The following is an 18,621-nucleotide window of genomic DNA, read 5'->3' as shown; positions in this document are numbered from 1 at the left end:
GTCAGTAAAGAATCTGCCTGCAATGTGGAAGACCTGGGTTCGATCCCTGTGTTGGGAAGATCCCCTAGAGGAGGGAAAGGCTACCCAGTCCAGTATTCCTGCCTGGAAAATCTCCATGGACAGAGGAGCCTGGTGGGCTACAGTCCATGGGGTCACCAAGAGTCAGGCACGACGGAGCGACTGAGCACAGCACATCACAGGCTTCAGGGATCAGGATGTGGACATCCTAGGATGGGGGATTATTCAGTCTACCACCTAGCCCACTACATTTTTTTATAAGAAATGTAAATAAAATATGCATAAATAACATAAATAACAGATGCATGGGGGATTATTCAGTCTACCACCTAGCCCACTACTTTTTTTTAATAAGAAATGTAAATAAAATATGCATAAATAACATAAATAACAGATGCATAAATAGCAGCCATATGTTAACTATAATCTCTCTGGATGAGTAAATTATGGATCTTTTTTCTTCTGTTATTTCTGAATTTTCTGCTTTCTTTTTTTAATGAGCAGGTATTTTGAATGAGAAAAACAGACATCAACACAAATTATTCTTTAAACCAAAAAAGTCTCTTCCCAGTAGAATGAGGGAAATAAGAGCTACAAGATTTTTAAAGTTCATCTTTTGAATCACTTTTTAAGCTGAGGAGAAAATCCAGAGGGAATGTGGATTGCCATAGCAAATGGCTATTCAGGGGTAGAATTAGGACCAGAACCCCTAGTTATGACTCCTGGCTCAAGTCTTCCCTCTTTTCTTGGCTGCCACATGAGAGACTTAGAGGCTGGGACCTTGGAGAGGTCACTTTATAGGAGCCTCTGACCTAGAAACTTCTGTTGAGAACAGTGAGCAAATGAGAGCTGTGAAATTCAATCCCCTGACCTTTTTTGTAGGAAAGTCAGCCACCGCAGTCAACATGGCCAGGTACTATAGTGCTGCCTGCCTGAACCTTGACTCTGTCATGCTGGAAGCCATCTCTGACAGCAACAACGTCGCAGGCATCCGCGCCCGGGAGCTCTGCATTCGAGCTGCCATAGAGCAGTCCATGAAGGAGGAGGAGTCTGGTGAGAGCCATTTCCTCTGACTCTTTGTGGCCAACTGGCCCTAATCCCACTGGTGATGCTCAGTTTACCCCCACCCTCCACGCCAAGCTTTTCTCCCACAGCTCCACTGAAGGCTGACTTATAACCTGTTGCCCATCAGCAGCTCAGAGAATTCTCTCTCCCACAGACATCCACTCTCCTGGCTGCCCAGTGCTCTTGGCACTACAGGGAGCAGGGCGAGGATGGCCCACATCTTTGTGGGTGACCCCTGGAGTGGGGACTGACATGCAGAGCAGAGGACAGTATGTAACAGAAGTACCAGCTTCTGCAGCAAACCAACTTTGAGATAATTGAGTTCCAACAAGCATTTGGGGAAGTTTTCAGGGAAATGGGCTTTGAAGGAGGAGAATGTTGACAGGCAAAGATGAAGATAAGGACATTCCAGACCAAGAGAGCAGGGACGGTAAGTTAGAGGTGGGAAGACAGATTGAGGGCAATCACAGTTGATCTTAGTGCTGAGATGAGGCATCTGGATTGTATTTTGAAGGAAAAGAGTAATTGGGCACTTTTCACCCTGTGGGAGAGATAGCCAGAAAGTCACAGGAGGAAAGGCACTCTCGTGGTATCTTGTAAAGAAAGCAGTAGTAAAGCTGAATGTGAGTGGGGCTAAGAGTGACCTGCATGGCAGGGAATTGAAAGAGGGGGAGGCATTCAAGGTGACCACACTCAATGACCAATCACAGAAACCAGAAAGAGAGTTACGCCATTTACCAAGACAGGGAACATGGGGGAGGAGAAAGCTTACTGGAGAGAAAAATTAGATTTTTAAACCCCATAGTAGTAGTACTTACTACTAAGTACTAAGTAGTATGGCCCTACCCACCAGAGGTTAAGAATCCTGACTCCCTCAGATCCTCTAAAGACCTGCGGGGCAGGAGAGCAGCTGCTCAGTGGGAAAAAAAATCTATGGACTATAAAGCCGAGTGCCTGCTGAGAGTAGACTCATTCTTTTAATAGGAATGCTTAGAACAGCATGATGTCATTCCTGATGGTGTCCCACGCTTACTAGTTCGTAGACCTGGCTGGGGCTTTCAGGAGAAATGGGAGATTCTTTGCTGGGAAGATGAGAGAAACAGCTTTTTAGTGGTGAAGGGAAGAAAAAATAATTTTCTCTCCACTTTTCTGATTTCTTGACTGAGTGCCCCTGTAATAAAAAGCAAATTAATAGGAGAAGAACAAGTTTATTAACATGTATGCTTCATGTGTCCATGGGCAATACTCAGGAGGGAAATGAGTGGCTTTAGAATTCAGAAGTAAATACCACCTAATAGGGAAAGGAAAGGGGGTTGTGGTCCTGTTGGGGAGGGTCAGTGGTTTTTAGGAAAGATGAAGGGGCCTTAGGAGGATGGATGGGAGGTATGATGACTTCTGATGGTTTGGGTGTAGTGTGGACTTGAGTCTTTCTTCTGTGATAAGAGTCCATCTCCCTGGTTGATGAAACTTCCCTGGATGGGATTTGTGACAGGGGAGCTTCTTAGGGAGACTCTGTCTTTGAGTGGCTAGGGGGAGGTCAGAGAAAGCCACTCCTTGCATTTACTGCTTTTTTCAAGTGCCTACAGCTTAGAATAGCCAGTATATCAAAGCAGCATGTTTCGAGGTGGCGTATCGTGAGCTCCTATAGTCTTTTTTTGGGGTGGCATATTCTGGCACCCTTTAGTGGGAACCCCAAGCTGCATCATAATTTCAGTTCTGTTAGATTTTTTTGATTTCCTTTTCTGTCAGACTGCGTTACTCAGAGGTCTTTGGAGCTGTGTTGATGTCCCTTGACGAATCGTAAATTTGAACTCCCTGAGAAAGTAATGTCAAGCTAAAGGCTTAATGATTGGGAGAGACTTCCTCAACAAAGTGAGAGATGTGGCTGCTGAAGCATAGGAAATCAGTCAGTCCAGAAAGTTCCAGAAAGAGAAGAGAGAGAGATGGACACAGGGCAGGATGGGACTTTGGAGAACACTTATCTTTCAGGAGGAGGCAGAGGCAGCGAAGCCAGGGGAGGTGGAGAAGGCAGAGTGAGGGTCAGAGGCAGGAGCAATCAGAAGGGCTGCTGGAGCGGGGGCCAGAAGGACTTTCATGTCTCTCCAGAGCCCTAGTTAAGAGTCTGGGGGACCCTTCCCACTTTATTTTTCTCATAGCCCTTATCCCTAGTTAACATACTATTTATTCTACTTACTCTACTGTCAATCTTCCCCCGACTCCAACGGGAATGTGAGCTTCTGAGGCAGAGATTTGTGTTAATTTTTGTCACTAATGTATTCCTGGCATCTAGAACAGTGCCTGGCGCATAGCAGACACACTAAATATTTACAAACATGTATTAAATCAGTAAATGAATATAATCAGAGGTGGCTGAAAGTTCAAATTGAATGATCCCTGAGAAGAGGACAGCTATAGTTCATAGTTCAGAAGTCACTGGTGACTTCATAGAAAGCCCTTTCAATGGTGGGGGTTAAACCCAGACCTACATGTGCTGTTTGCTGTGAAGTCAGCTGGCTATACTGAGGTGGAAGTGACTAGTCTAAACCCATGGGTCCCACTCAGGACCCGCTGGCCGCTTGAACTGTGCCAAGTCCAAACTGAGATGTGCTGTAGGTGTATGATATGTGCTGGACTTTGAAGATTTAGTGAGAATAAAAGACTGTAAAACAGCACAGTAATAATCATGAGAGGTTTCCTGGGCAGGCAAGGCTGTAGTCGTACCAGCAGTTTCAGAAATGATTACCTTCTGGGCTGGAAGAGAAAGTGGCAGAGTCTCGTGGGATCCCCTGAGAAGATGAGCAGTGTAGGCCGGGGCTCCAGCCCAGGCTGGGCACACACCCACCATCATCACCATCCACCCCCAGTGGTGGAGCCCCTTCTCCCAGCCCTGCTGGGTGAGCCGCAGGTGGAGGTGGCTGCGCCATCCCCAGAAGAATCACAGTAGGTTTCAACTTGCCATCCTCCCTATTATTTCCTTATTATCCTGAGATGATTTTCAATATAAACCCACTCTCTCCGTGTAGCCCAGGAGGCTGCTGCTGCGAGTCAAAATGCCATGGGACAATTGCGACTGAGCAATGAGACCCTGGGCAAGTTAACTTCGGAATGCACTCTGGTAACTCCCGAAGTTAAACCTACCAAGCCTGTGCGTGGGAGTGTGCTGCTCACCAAGGGCAAGGCAGAGAGCCACGGCTCTGGGTCTCAGAAGCAGCATCACCAGCACTCGTCCGAAACGCCCCAGGTACAAATCAGGGCTCCCCAAAAGGAGGGTTGGGATTCCCCCTCCTCCTTTCCCCTAATCCTCCTCCTCTCCTACCCCTCCTCCTCCTGGCATCTTGCATCTGGGTCAGCACAACCTCATTCCTACAGGTGCCCTGGCCAGGCAGGCCTGGGTACTGCCCTGTACCGCTCCTGAAAGGAGTATTCTACCAGGTGTGAAACAGGTCAGGCCCTGGCAAAGTGAAGATAAATAAAGCAAAACCCTGCACTCAGGCTGAACCAAGAGCCTGATGAGGGTGATCACCACACATTTTATTTGCAATAAAATGAGATTAGGACAAAAGAGGTATGTAAAAAGAATTAGGTTAAGCCATACGAAATTGATATGAGATTGACAGTATTCAACCACTTGAGACCTCTGTTGCAACAACTTCATGTGGTTCAACCTACTTCTAAAGGAATGTTAAGGATGGACCCACTAATATAAATTGTGGGAGGGCTGCAGGGGAGTCTTGAAAAGTCATAAAGAAGCCAGAGAGTTTGAGTCATGTGCCAAGGGACTTCAAGAACAATCTCGGCTGAATAGCAGGGGCTGAAGCCAGAGAGAGTGGGTGGCACAGTGGATTGTTGGTGGGAACCAGAGTCAGATGAGTGCAAGCTTCTGAGATATTTGAAAGAAAGGGGGAAAAGATCAAATAATCATTAGAGGAGCAAACCCAGGGTCAAGAGAGTTCTTTCTGTGGAAGGAGGTAGAGGCACAAGCAGGTTCTGTAAAGATAGGAACTCCTGGAGAAGTATCAGATGATGATCTTCCCAAGAAGGAAAGAGATTCCAAGGAAATGTGGCGGGGGAGACCAGGATTAAGCATAGTTGAAGGAAACGGGTGCCGTCTTCCTCTAGAGTCAGTAAAGGTGTGGAAATAGATACAGCTACTTGTGGGGGAAGCAGGGTGGAGAGTGGAAGTGAACAAATGTTTGAACGAATGAACAAATGTTTGCTGTTCAATACACATACAAGGCATCTTCCACAGTGTTCCTACTCGAAACTTACAGCAGTTATTCAAGTGAGATAGGAATCTTCCAGTTTACAGTACAACCCCCATTTTATAGATGAGGAAATGAGACCCAGAGATTAGATGATTCTCCCAAGGTCACATGGCCTGTTAAGTGGAGGAGTTGTTGAAACACCAGGCTTCTGGATTCTGACTCCTGATCCTTCTCTCTCGAAACAGGTTTCCTCCAGCCCTCTCCCCTCGGGGCCCACGCAGCGTCGACTCAGTGTCAGCGCCAGTGTGGGAGGTGATACCGGGCTCGTGAGCTGCGTGCTCCCTGAGGAGCTATTCACTCAGATCCTGGTGGACCGAATTCAGGTGTGTCCACACCTACCTGCGTGGAGATGCAGAGCTTACACGCCTGTCCCCCTGCTGTAAGCTGAGGTTCTGAGCCATTGCCCACACACAGCAGCTCAAAACCCAGGGGCCTCGGAGAGGAAGGATGGGTTTCCTCACCCTCTTTTGTCCTTTGGATAGCCCTCGTCAATCTCTGACCCTGGCTGTCTGCTGGCTGAAACCACACTCACCTTAAGGACCAGTGAGCAGAAGGTAGCACATTCAAAACACACACGTCTACAGAGTCATGGTACAGCCCTCAGAAGTATGTTAAAAATCATAACATGGAGCCATGATAAGTTAGAATTTGGAGTGATGTTAATTGTGGTAAAAATAAGTGTTTACACAGCTCAATTGGTAAAGAATCTACCTGCAGTGCAGGAGACCCAGGTTCAGTTCCTGGGTCAGGAAGATCCCCTGGAGGAGGAAATGGCAATCCACTCCAGTATTCTTGCCTGGAGAATCCCATGAACAGAGGAGCCTGGCAGGCTACAGTCCAGGGGTTGCAAACGGTTGGATGTGACTAAACTACCACCACCATGTTATTAACTGAGAAAATCAGATTATTAAATAGTATGTAAACCATAATTATATTTCTCTAAAAATATTTATAAATGTGTATCATACACATAATAAAAATCCTTAAAATACATGTTAACTGTGGTTATCTTTGGCTAGCAAAATTATAGGTTTTTAATTTTCATACATTTCTGAATTATTTTATAATACTATATGGCTCTTAAAGTCAGAAACACAGTAACTGTTTCTTTTTGTTTTGATTTTTCATTAGTGTTGTTCAGTTCAGTCGTTCAGTCATGTCTGACTCTTTGCAACCCCATGAACCGCAGCACACCAGGCCTCCCTGTCCATCACCAACTCCTGGAGTCCACCCAGACCCATGTCCATTGAGTCGGTGATGCCATCCAACCATCTCATCCTCTTTCATCGCCTTCTCCTCCTGCCCTCAATCTTTCCCAGCATCAGGGTCTTTTTCCAATGAGTTAGATCTTCACATCAGGTGGCCAGAGTATTGGAGTTTCAGCTTCAACATCAGTCCTTCCAATGAACATCCAGGACTGATCTCCTTTAGGATGGACTGGTTGGATCTCCTTGCAGTCCAAGGGACTCTCAAGAGTCTTCTCCAACACCACAATTCAAAAGCATCAATTCTTCGGCGCTTAGCTTTCTTTATAGTCCAACTCTCACATCCATACGTGACCACTGGAAAAACCATAGCCTTGACTAGATGGACCTTTGTTGGCAAAGTAATGTCTCTGCTTTTCAAAATGCTGTCTAGGTTGGTCATAACTTTCCTTCCAAGGAGTAAGCGTCTTTTAATTTCATGGCTGCAGTCACCATCTGCAGTGATTTTGGAGCCCAGAAAATAAAGTCGGCCACTGTTTCCCCATCGATTTGCCTTGAAGTGATGGGACCAGAGGCCATGATCTTCATTTTCTGAATGTTGAGCTTTAAGCCAACTTTTTCACTTTCCTCTTTCACTTTCATCAAGAGGCTTTTTAGTTCCTCTTCACTTTCTGCCATAAGGGTGGTGTCATCTGCATATCTGAGATTATTGATATTTCTCCCGGCAATCTTGATTCCAGCTTGTGCTTCCTCCAGCCCAGCGTTTCTCGTGATGAACTCTGCATATAAGTTAAATAAGCAGGGTGACAATATACAGCCTTGACGTACTCCTTTTCCTATTTGGAACCAGTCTGTTGTTCCATGTCCAGTTCTAACTGTTGCTTCCTGACCTGCATACAGGTTTCTCAAGAGGCAGGTCAGGTGGTCTGGGATTCCCATCTCTTTCAGAATTTTCCACAGTTTATTGTGATCCACACAGTCAAAGGCTTTGGCATAGTCAATAAAGCAGAAATAGATGTTTTTCTGGAATTCTCTTGCCTTTACCATGATCCAGCGGATGTTGGCAATTTGATCTCTAGTTCCTCTGCCTTTTCTAAAACCAGCTTGAACATCCAGAAGTTCACAGTTCAGGTATTGCTGAAGCCTGGCTTGGAGAATTTGAAGCATTACTTTACTAGCGTGTGAGATGAGTGCAATTGTGCAGTAGTTTGAGCATTCTTTGGCATTGCCTTTCTTTGGGATTGGGATGAAAACTGACCTTTTCCAGTCCTGTGGCCACTGCTCAGTTTTCCAAATAGATGTTGTACTTGTAAAGAAAAGAAAACTAGATCACCAGAATTTGGGAGGGTTTGCTGCTTATGGATTACAGAAAACTAAACTGCTTACCAGGTCCTAGAGTTCTGTGTTTGCTTTGGTTTGCCAGAATGGGCCACAGTATTAATGCATGTTTAAGTAAACAAAAATTCAACTTGAGTTTCGCAGAAGAGGAGGAATGTAATCACCAGAAATGATTCATGTTAAGCTTTGAACTCACTACTGCGTTAAAGGTGCCATTGCTCTCAGCTCATTTGAACACAGGCATCTAGTAAGTGTGCAGGTGTTTCATGCACCCCGAGTAAAGGCTGAGACCACTGGTAAAACCCAAAGTAAGCCAGGAGAGCTGTGCTACTCATAGTACTGGCCTCTGATGAGATACAGAGTTTGTGCTACTTCGTTTATTGACAAAGTCTTCCCTATGAGGAAAAAAAAAAATGGCAGCTAAACTAAATAGTATATGTACTGATTGCAATAGTTGATTTTCTGACACAGGATTCTTGTCTCCTCAGAAAGTGGTAGTAATCAGTCTCTAGCACGTGGTGGCCAGTCTCTGCAAGTAACACTGCAGCACAGCCAAGGCCTGTTCTACAGTAGTTACTATTACCAAAATCATTACGCTCCAAGGCAGGAAAACCACTAAGATAAAAATGGCCCATCTGCTACCGCTGTCTTTGCTGCAGAGGGACACCTTTTATACACATATTCCTTCTCTGTATTTCATAGATCTTCCCAGATTCTCATCTCAACATTATTTGCTTTCTTGATCTCTACAGAGACAGAATAAATCCTTTACTCTGCAGATATGTATGGAAAAGATCTTTCATGACTGCTGAAACATTTTTATTTTTCTCTCTTGTTTAATTACAGCCCCAATGAATCTGGCAGGTGGGAAGGCAGTGGAACTTTCATCTGGGCCCAGAACCAATGGTTCTGGGTCTGCAGAACTAGTGGCAGCACCTGTAAAAGCAGCAGCAAAAGAAAAAATAGCTTCCTTCTTGGGGAACAGATGATCTTGTGGCCACAGTAACTGTTTGTGCTCTGGTTTCAGCTGAGTGACTGCTACCGAGGAGTGGTGTTTGACAGCCTGGAGACACTCTTTGCTCGGAACGCAGCTACCGCTCTCCTCTGCCTGCTGAAGGCCATCGGCAATCGGGAGCACATCTATGTCATCAACATGGCCCAGGATTACGCAGCCATGAAGGCCCAGGAGAAAGCCAAAAATGAGCAAGAAGGTAAGGCCATCCCCTCCTGGGCTGTCCTTCCAAGCCCCATAGGTCTTTCCTTTAAACAGAGCTATAGGCTTTTTACATTCCTTCCCTGCTGTGAGTACCCATTAGGCTTATGTTGCTACATCTGCCATCTCATTGGCGCCCCACCTCTGCCCTGGAGGGTGGCTGGGAGTTCTTATTTCTACTTTGCATGTGAGGCAATTGAGACACAAGTGACCTGTTGAGAGATTATAGAAGGAAGGATGGAACCCAGCTCTTCTCACCATAGGCATCTTCCTCTTTCCCCCGACATCACATTACATCCCTTCATCTTCTCTATAATTACAGCCTACCTGAGGGTATCACAGGGCTTCCAGGTGGCTCAGTGGTAAAGAATCCACCTGCCAATGCAGAAGTACAGGAGGTTCAGTCACTGGGTTGGGACAGTCTCCTGGATGGCAACCCACTCCAGTATTCTTGCCGGAAAAGTCCTATGGACAGAGGAGCCTAGCTGGCTACAGTCCATGTGGCTGCAAAAAGTCAGACGTGACTGAGCAACTGAGCACTGACTGAGAGGGCCACATCACAGGTCCCATCCTTACTCAGGTGACCCATTCATTAGCTTGTCGGTTTTAAGCCCACTGTGAATTTCCTGTAAGACCAGAGTAGAGCTTGTAACTTGAGGAAACAGTTTCTACATTCTAGCCTGTTGTGTACCAGGCACTGCAGCAGATTGTGTACACTTAAAATGTCTTTAAAGGACACTTTGGGTCATTTAGTCCTGACAAAGATTATTGCCCCCACTCTACAGATGTGGAAAACGAGGCTCACAGATATCAAAAGTTTTGTGTAAGATCACAGAGCATATTAGTAAGATCTGTGTAACTCTGAGTTCTTTGCTTTTTTGTCATTCCAGTGGCCTGTAAAAAATATTCAATGATTGAAAAGCCCATACACACATACACAAAGAAAGTAATGTTAGCTTAAGTTCCAAATTTAGACAAAAGCAGACCCAGGAGATCTTGGCCCCCAAGGGAGAGGACGGCGCTACCCCTCAGAGGCAGAATCCTGCTTCAGCCTCAGCTCCGGTCATATCACTGCCCTTCCTCACTCAGCCTTGCCTCTGTCTTCCAGAACAGTCTGCACCTTTTCCTTTTAAGGAAATATTTACAAACACTGAGCTATCTTAGTTCATAGTGAAGTGAAAGTCGCTCAGTTGAATCTGACTCTATGCGACCCCATGGACTATGCAGTCCGTGGAATTCTCTAGGCCAGAATACTGGAGTGGGTAGCCTTTCCCTTTTCCAGGGGATCTTCCCAACCCAGGGGTCAAAGCAGAACTCAAAGACTGCTTCCTTTTATTCTCATCCAGAGATTGACCAGGCATCTTTCAGCAATATTTCAACCTCCAGATTCCTAGTTTCCAGAAAACTCATTTCCCATCAACAATCAACTTTTGAAAGAAAGTATCTCTTTTCATTTTCTCAATTGCCTGTAGTTTTCACAGTTTCAGTATAGGTTCCTATTCCCTTAATCATTTTAAAAAGTCCTGAGGCAGCATACAATATTATTATATTAGAATCTAGTTGTTATTGAACATTTATGAATGTGCCAGGCACTGGGCTAGGCGCCTTACATGATTGCTTATTTGATCCCCACAACAGCCCTGTGAAGGAAGAATTATTATTCTGATCTGTTACTATCCTCTGTAAGTGTTAGAGACTAAGAACTCAAGATGTAGATCTCTGAGCCCAAAGCTCAAACTTAGGGAGGCATGAGGAAAGACTGGGGTGCCTGCAACATGTGCAGAAGCAGCCCAGAGCCTTCGTGCCAAGTGTGAACCACACTTCAGGACCTGGAACCTGCAGGGTGTGGAAGTTGACAGTTCTGTCACCTGAGCACTTTGGTGGCTTGTGTTAGTAATGGGTAAAGTCAGTGGGTGGTATGTTACTTTCCTATTACTCCTGTAATACACTGCTTCAACCTTGATGACTCACCACAGATTTGTTCTCTGACAGTTCTGGGAGTCAGAAGTCCTAAAATTGAGGTGTCAGCAGGGCCATGTTCCTCTGGAGGCTCTAGGGGAGAATCCTCGTCTCCTTTTCTGGCTCCTAGAGGCCCCCTGCATTCCTCGGCTCGTGGTTCCTACCTCGCAACTCTCTGACCTCTGCCTCATTGTCCGCTCTTCTTCTCTGACCCTGACCCTCCTGCCTGCCTCGGGTGGACCTCTGTGATTATATTGGGCCCACTCAGATAATCCAGGGTAATCACGCCAACTCAAGATCCTTAATTTAATTACATTTGCAAAGTTCTTTCTGCCATGTAATGTGACATATTCACAGGTTCTGGGCATTAGCACGTGGATCTCTTTGGGGCCTCTGTTCAGCCCACCACAGGTGGAAACCATTGTGGGAACTGTATGAGTGCAGGAAAGCCCAGCAGAGATTAGGAGGCCACCTGTGGTACCCACTGCCTCTCGTTGTCACACACGCACCACAGCCTGCTTAGGCAAGAGCTAAACCACTGGGGTCCCCGCAGCCAAACGTGGTGAGTGAGTTTTTCCCACCCTCCTGTTTGTTCCCCACAGAGCACAAACGCAGAGAAGCGCAGAAGAGAGAGAAGGAGCGTCTCCAAAGCATGGATGAGGAAGAATATGATGCCTTGACAGAGGAGGAGAAAATAACCTTCAACCGAGAGGTTCAACAAGCCCTGCGGGAGAGGAAGAGGAGGTCAGTGTCCGGGGCTGGTCAGAAGGGAAGCACTGCCACTGGGAGCAGTTTCCATCAGGCACACGGCCCATCCTGGAGACTAGGGTCACCGGGGCCAGGGAGGAGGCAGCAATGGCCGCAGGAGACCTGGGAGGATGACTTGCTGAGAGCAGAAACAGGTATCTTGCACAACCAGGGTGCTGGTTGCTGCAGCCTTCCCACGTCTCCATTCTCCTGTCCTTCCTTCTTTCTGGGGGACCTGTGGGACCCAGGGCTAGAGGCTGTAGTGTAAAAAGAGGAGGGGCTTCTGGCCCCTAATCTCCTGCTGGCTTCCCTGAGAGCTGCGGCTCATCAGCCTCTGTGCTCAGGTGTCCAGAGATGGTGACCCAGGGGGCCACTCTTGTGACGTGGGCATGGTGGTTGCCCTCCATAACTTAGCCATTTCTCCTCCTTTCCTGGCCAGCATCCTGGCCTTTGGTGGTGCCGTCCATCCCGAGGTCTGACTGCCACTCCCACTTGCTCCTTAGCCTGGGCAGTTCAGCAGAGACCCTGGGCAGGCTCCCAGGCCAGTGCTCTCAGCCACCTTCTGTGCCCATCCCTGGGGACCACACGGGACTGACTGAATCCCCTCCATACCACCCACGAGACATGGTCCATGATTTCACGCTGTCTCCAATACAGGTGGGCAGTGTCCTGTCCTCAGATCTTCAGACATGCCAAGGGAGGGAGGAGGGTCTACTGCCTACCCCTCCCTAAGATTCCAAACACTGGTGGTGGGGGGCAAGATGCTACCTATAATTTAATCCCCTTTTCTCCTCTCCCCCTACCTCCAGACTCCTCCCGCTGGCCCCCAAAGAGCTTTTATGTACTCTACAGTATCAGTATATATATATATATATACCCACATCTCATGCATGGTCTACTGTAAACATGCCTGGGCCTCAGGAATCCCAGCTTTGGGATTCCAAAAAAATCGCTTTTTTTTTTCTCATTCAGGTCATTTACTTTCAGGCATTCTTCTCACAGTGGACTTAGAAAATCCAAATCTGATTCTTAGAGCTCAGCAGTGACTTGTTTGTAACGCGCACACACACGAAGTGATGAAGTAATGATGAGTCAACTTCAATGAGCAGAGAGCCACAGCAGCCAGGAACAATCAGGGATTCCCAGAGATAAAAATAAATGGATTCCGTATCTTCAGAAATGCCATCCCCTCCACTCTTTGTTTATACATGGTGCCCAGGCTTGGAGCCCTCTCTGCCATTAGCAGCAGGGCAGACACGGCTGAATCCATAGCTGGAAAGGAAAGAAAGGGCGAGAAGGAGAGGAACGTGGCCTTCAGCTCTAGCTCCATGGCTCCAAGTGGGCCACAGTGGGGACCGCTGTGAAAAACATCATTTCTTCTTGTCTACACCTCAGACATGAGTGTAGAAAGCTGGGCCTCATCTGTACTGATATCAGAACAATCTTTGAAAGTTGGTTTTTAAGGGTGATAACATCCAGCTTGTTTACAGCCCTTGCCTCACTCTCCTGTGAAACGAGATTGAAATAGAATTAGAGATCAGTTGAGAATTCCTCTTAGTTGAGCTTCAGTTATCAGTTTTACTAAATGACTATTCAAAGGTAGATGTGAGCCATCCTTTCCTCCTTTCTTCCCTTCTTTTCTTCTCTTCCCTTCCATCTTCCTTCCTTCCTATAATATCCAGCTTTCTTTTGTTCTTTCCTGGTTTTTGTGCTGAAGAAAGCTCCGCGCCACGTTCCCCCACCAGGTGATTGCAGCAGGGGAGGGGCTCGGGCAGGCCCCTCTGAACTCTTTTCTTCTCTGCCTGACTTAATGAAGGGAGCTAGAGAGACTGGCAAAGGAGATGCAGGAAAAGAAGCTACAGCAGGAACTTGAGCGACAGAAGGAAGAAGATGAGCTAAAACGGAAGAATAAAAAGCCAAAGCAGGGACCCGTAAAGGAGGAGCCGTCCACGAAGAAATCTCAGATACCAAGCCGGCAGGTAGCAACCCTCCCTGGCCCCTCAGCGGCAGGCAGGTGCAGAGTGGCCCACCACCACAGCTAGCATATCAGCCCAGCACTTCTCCCCTCCAGAAAGCTGGCCTAGGACTGTGTAGACTCTGTGGTGGAGCAAAAGGCAGGAGGAGAGGGATCAGCATTTTCTGAGCACTGACTGTGTGTCCCGTGCTTTCTTGTGCTTCCCATAATCCTGTCCTGTTACATCCTGTCCTTCCTCAGAGGTTCAGAGATGTGAACCCCATCCAGAATTTAACAGGACGAGCTGTAACAGTTGTGTGTGTGCACAAATCTGGCTCCTTCTGCTGTCTCCTGCAGCCCCCTGGATGGTTTTAAATAGACTGGTGGTGAAGAGCTGTTTGCAGTGAGCCACCAAGTCAGTGTGTTCAACCAGGAGCTGATCCTTGACCGCAGTCAAGGGAGATGCTCCAGCATAAGCTACCCTTGTGAGTATCAGTCTGCCTGTCACGTCTCTGCCCACTGTGATACACGGTACCCAGGCTTGGTGCAGACTGGCCAGAGCAACGTCCAGGGTGGCGCTAGTGGCTGAGGGTTGTGCTAGCTGGGGTGCACAGTGGCCACTCCAGCCCCGAGAGTTCTGAGGGTAAAACTAAAGCTAGACTCCCAGACGAGGTGCAGACTGGTCCCAGGAGGCAGATGGAAGAGCAGAGGAATCAGTGTCCAGGAGTCCGCATCAGGTAGAGCTCAGGAAGGAGCATGTCTGAGCACTTAAAACTTAGGCACCAAAACAAGGATAAGAAACAGGCTCCTGCAAGTTTCCAAATGCAAGTCCTCCCCTCAGTAGGCGCTTCTTCCACACTCAGTCCACTTCCACTTGGAACAGGATATCTAGGCAGAACTCTGTAGATGGGAACATACAGCAGGCACCCCGCCCTCCCCTCACCCACACAAATAAGGCGATCCACCCACTCCAGGAGACAGCGTTGCCAGTACTGTTGTGTCAGCTCTCTCCAGGCTGTAGAGACGGACATTTAGCGGGGAGCTGATGCAGTGCAGAGAGGGGATAACCAGCCTGGGCCTCTCATGCCTCCACACCTGAGCTTAGGCAAGAGAAGAATGTCACTGGGCTGAACTGGACTGTATGTCATCAAAGAAGAACCCCCAGACCTGTGAAGCCTCCTGGAGGGTTTCATCAGGAGGGGAGACAATCAGAACCCACAAAGCAGTAAGAAAAAGAATAAGGTTGGTTTCTCTCTGCAAGGTTCATTAGCTAAAATACAGGTTTGTTTAAGAGGCTGGAGTGTAGCCAGATTCTGAAACCCTGTCTGTCCCCAGCAGCACTGATTAATCTGTATACATAATCTGTATAATTTTAATAACTTGGCACTATGAGACCTTTTACTCTGTGACAGACACTGTTATAAACTTTTTACATGTACTCACACATTTAACTTTCAGTGGTCCTCTGGGGTAGTTATTAATATTACTGTCAACACAATACAGGTGGGCCAAAGATGTGGCTTGCTCACCCATGGTCACACAGCTAACAATTGTGAGACCAGGTTTGGACCACTAGACTCAGTGGCCTCTCCAGAGGAAAGGCTCGTCTTGAGCATCTTTTCCTGTTGATCCTTCAGAGCAGCAGCTGTCAGCCAGGAGTGAACATTACAGCTGCTATGCATAATGCCCGGCCCCAGCCAGCTCCAAGACAAGGCAGGACCACAGAGTGAATCTTCTGAGAAAGGCCCCCACACAATCCATAGGCACAGCCCTGGCGTGTATATGAGGGGCTGGAATCCTATGAGGCCATCTTACAAAGCACAGTGCCCTCTTTCTCCTTCTTTTGCAATTTGCTCTCCCCGAAAGAACTGTTTTAAGAATGTTTTATGTGTTTTTGCCTTCTAGATTCTTACTTTTTCCAAACTAGAGGTGAAGATTGATGCAGTAGAAAGAAAAGTGTCCGTCAGAGAGCAGGTAGCTGTGGAGAAGGAAGAATGGATAAGAGGAGGAGGAACCTCTTGTCAGATATCAACACGCTTTGGTTTCCTCTTGTCCAGGAGCAAGAAGACAGTGAGGGGGACCTTCCGAAGGACACTGACAAGAACGTGGCCCAGAAGTTTAAGACCTTCGAGCTGACCCTGAAGGACATCCAGAACATCCTCACGTACTGGGACCGGAAGCAAGGAGTTCTGCTGCATCACATCGGTGCTGAGGACATGAGCCATGAGGATGGGGCCGACCAGCGCCAGGTTCCCTCGGGTGGACGCCGAGGCCGCAGGGACCGGGAGCGGGAGCGCGCGGAGAAGGAGCGAGCCGAGAGGGAGCGCCTGGAGCGGGAGAGGGCCGAGAGGGAGCGGCTGGAGAAGCTCCGCGCCCAGGAGGAGCGCAGCGACGGAGGCGAGGGCGAGGAGGAGGACCACGAAGGGAAGAAGGATCTGGGTGTGCCGTTCATAAACATCCAGACGCCTGACTCCGAAGGCTCGAGCTGGAAGCAGGCTCTGGAAAATGAGAGGCTTCCTAAAGGGGAACAGGTACAGACTTTCCTCCAAGACAGAGATGTAACGGTCAGGTAGCCAGGCAGACGTACAGAGCTAGTCCTTGTAAATGTGCTTTTAACACAAAATCCAGATCCCCTTAATTCCATTCATCTCTGATATCCCTTTGTATATAAAACAAAAATGGCTAAAAGGACCTTTTTCTATGTGATGAAGTATCCATAGGAAGTTCCACAGATCTAAACTATTCCATCTAACCTTATAAAAAGCCACTCATAAAGTTAATTTTAGTGTTGACAATACTGTGTTATGGGTTGGCAAGGCAGGTACACTTCAGGGGTTATGCAAATGGCTCAACTATTCTAAAATTTCTTTCCCATAAGCTTCCCACCATGACAGAAATTATACGACCAGATGGCTTCTTGTTCCTAGAAACAAAAGCATCATATTCAGAAACCCCTTTGGCAGTGATTTGGAGGGAATGGTTATTATAACCTTTCATCCCATGACAAACTTTATCGGTGAAACACCAAAAAACAAATATTTGCGGCTACAGGTCATATAGTCTGTGTCCCAAACACCCACCCCCAATAATGGATATGACTGGAGATGACTCTGTTCAGATACAGCTTGATTCACAAAAGCAGGCGGCAAGCCAGATTTGAACAGGGGGGCCTCAGTCTACCCACTGGTTTAGTTTAGTATTTATCAGAAACTAGACGCAACCTTCCAGTACTTTGGCCACCTCATGCGAAGAGCTGACTCATTGGAAAAGACTCTGATGCTGGGAGGGATTGGGGGCAGGAGGAGAAGGGGACGACAGAGGAGGAGATGGCTGGATGGCATCACTGACTCGATGGATGTGAGTTTGAGTGAACTCCGGGAGTTGGTGATGGACAGGGAGGCCTGGCATGCTGCAATTCATGGGGTCGGCCACAACTGAGCGACTGAACTGAACTGAACTGAGATGCAACCTTAGAAGTAGAGAGCAGAGCCTGAGAGGAACCACGAGTTAGACTTGTTTAAAGAACTTCCTGCCTCTATTAATTTAATAGGGGATGCAAATTATTCATCGCTTTCCTCACAGATATTCTGAATCCTGGGAGTTAACTCTAGCTACATGTTAGTCAGGAAGTGTCTTCAACTTTCTGACCAAGAGAATTAGCAACACAGGATTACATGAAGATAGTTACTTCCTCGAACTAATAGCCTGTTTGGTCCACTCAGGTGGCCTCATGGTTGTGATGACAACAATTAATCAAGGGATAGCATCCTTTTTCTGAGGGTTTTACAAGCTGAGGAGAAAATTGCTACCAGATTTTGAAGCCATCTGCTCTGGATGGCTCTCATTCATTATATATCAGAGTAGAATGGGGAATGCTACAGGAATAAGTTGACTCTCTCAAGTTTCTTTTTTGACTTCTCTCTCCATTCCCATCTTTCACCCCATTCCCAGAACTTTGATGCACTTTTTTTTTTCTTTGCTGTATATGACCTGCTCTAGCCCTAACTCTCTTTTATCTTTGAAAAGAAAGAACACTTAAAGGTAGAAGAAATGTTAACAGGGGATCTGAAAATAAATGAAACAGCTCTATACTATAGACATCAGAATATTAAGAGATGGTCTCTTTAAACAGAGGTTTGAGTCCCAGCTGTGTGCTAGGCCATGTGCTATATCACCCTAGTTCCAGTCCTAATGAACTTTACAGTCCAGTTGCAGAGATAGACCACCAAGCAATCATAATAAAGTGACAAAGGTTATGATAAGAGAGGGAGCCTGAAGCCCATAGCAAGAGCCCCAGCTGAGTCTGGAGGTGTGGGGTCTGGAAAGACCTACAGAGCTGTGTCAGAGGCCCATTATACACCATCCCTGACACATGCCTATATCAGGGCGTCTCCTGAGAAAGTTGAGAGAAAGGAGGGAGGGTCTCACCATCCTGTGCTCTTTCAGGGAGGCTGTTAGGGGTAGCCTGCCCTCTACACCAGAAATTCATCTTGATATTTTTCTTTAGATCCTAGACATCTTGGGCCTGGGTTCCTCTGGACCACCTATCCCACCACCTGCTTTATACTCAATCATCTCCTACCCTGTGAAGCGACAGCCTTTGGCCATGACAGAAATCCTGAAGCATTTCGTGTTTATAACTCCACCCTCTGAAGACTTCTCCCTGATAGAGGAGAAAAGAGAAGTGGAAGCAGAAACAGAGATTTCAACCACCCCAGGCTCCTCAAAGGTAAATGGAGAAACTTATCCTCCTGACCTTGGCAAGACTTCACATGGGCCCTCCATGTGGCCAAAAATTAAGCCCGGGGTTGATGTCAAGCTCACTGGGGTGTTTGCCTCCACTCACTTGGGATTCCA

General features: G+C 47.2%; 1 protein-coding gene across 1 annotated transcript in view; it reads left to right on the top strand.

Annotated features, from left to right (window-relative positions):
* Nucleotides 1–18,621, top strand: part of HYDIN (HYDIN, axonemal central pair apparatus protein) — a 347,261-nt gene that overhangs the window by 262,433 nt on the left and 66,207 nt on the right. Inside the window, 9 exon segments of the mRNA XM_027516055.1 lie at nt 901–1,071; nt 4,107–4,324; nt 5,534–5,671; nt 8,919–9,102; nt 11,666–11,807; nt 13,627–13,789; nt 15,670–15,757; nt 15,760–16,295; nt 18,272–18,493. Coding sequence (XP_027371856.1) covers nt 901–1,071; nt 4,107–4,324; nt 5,534–5,671; nt 8,919–9,102; nt 11,666–11,807; nt 13,627–13,789; nt 15,670–15,757; nt 15,760–16,295; nt 18,272–18,493 — 1,862 coding nt within the window.

The sequence above is a fragment of the Bos indicus x Bos taurus genome, chromosome 18 (assembly GCF_003369695.1).
Source record: "Bos indicus x Bos taurus breed Angus x Brahman F1 hybrid chromosome 18, Bos_hybrid_MaternalHap_v2.0, whole genome shotgun sequence".
NCBI lineage: Eukaryota > Metazoa > Chordata > Mammalia > Artiodactyla > Bovidae > Bos > Bos indicus x Bos taurus.
Note: the sequence above shows the minus strand (reverse complement) of the source record. Positions and strands in the feature narration are given on the sequence as shown.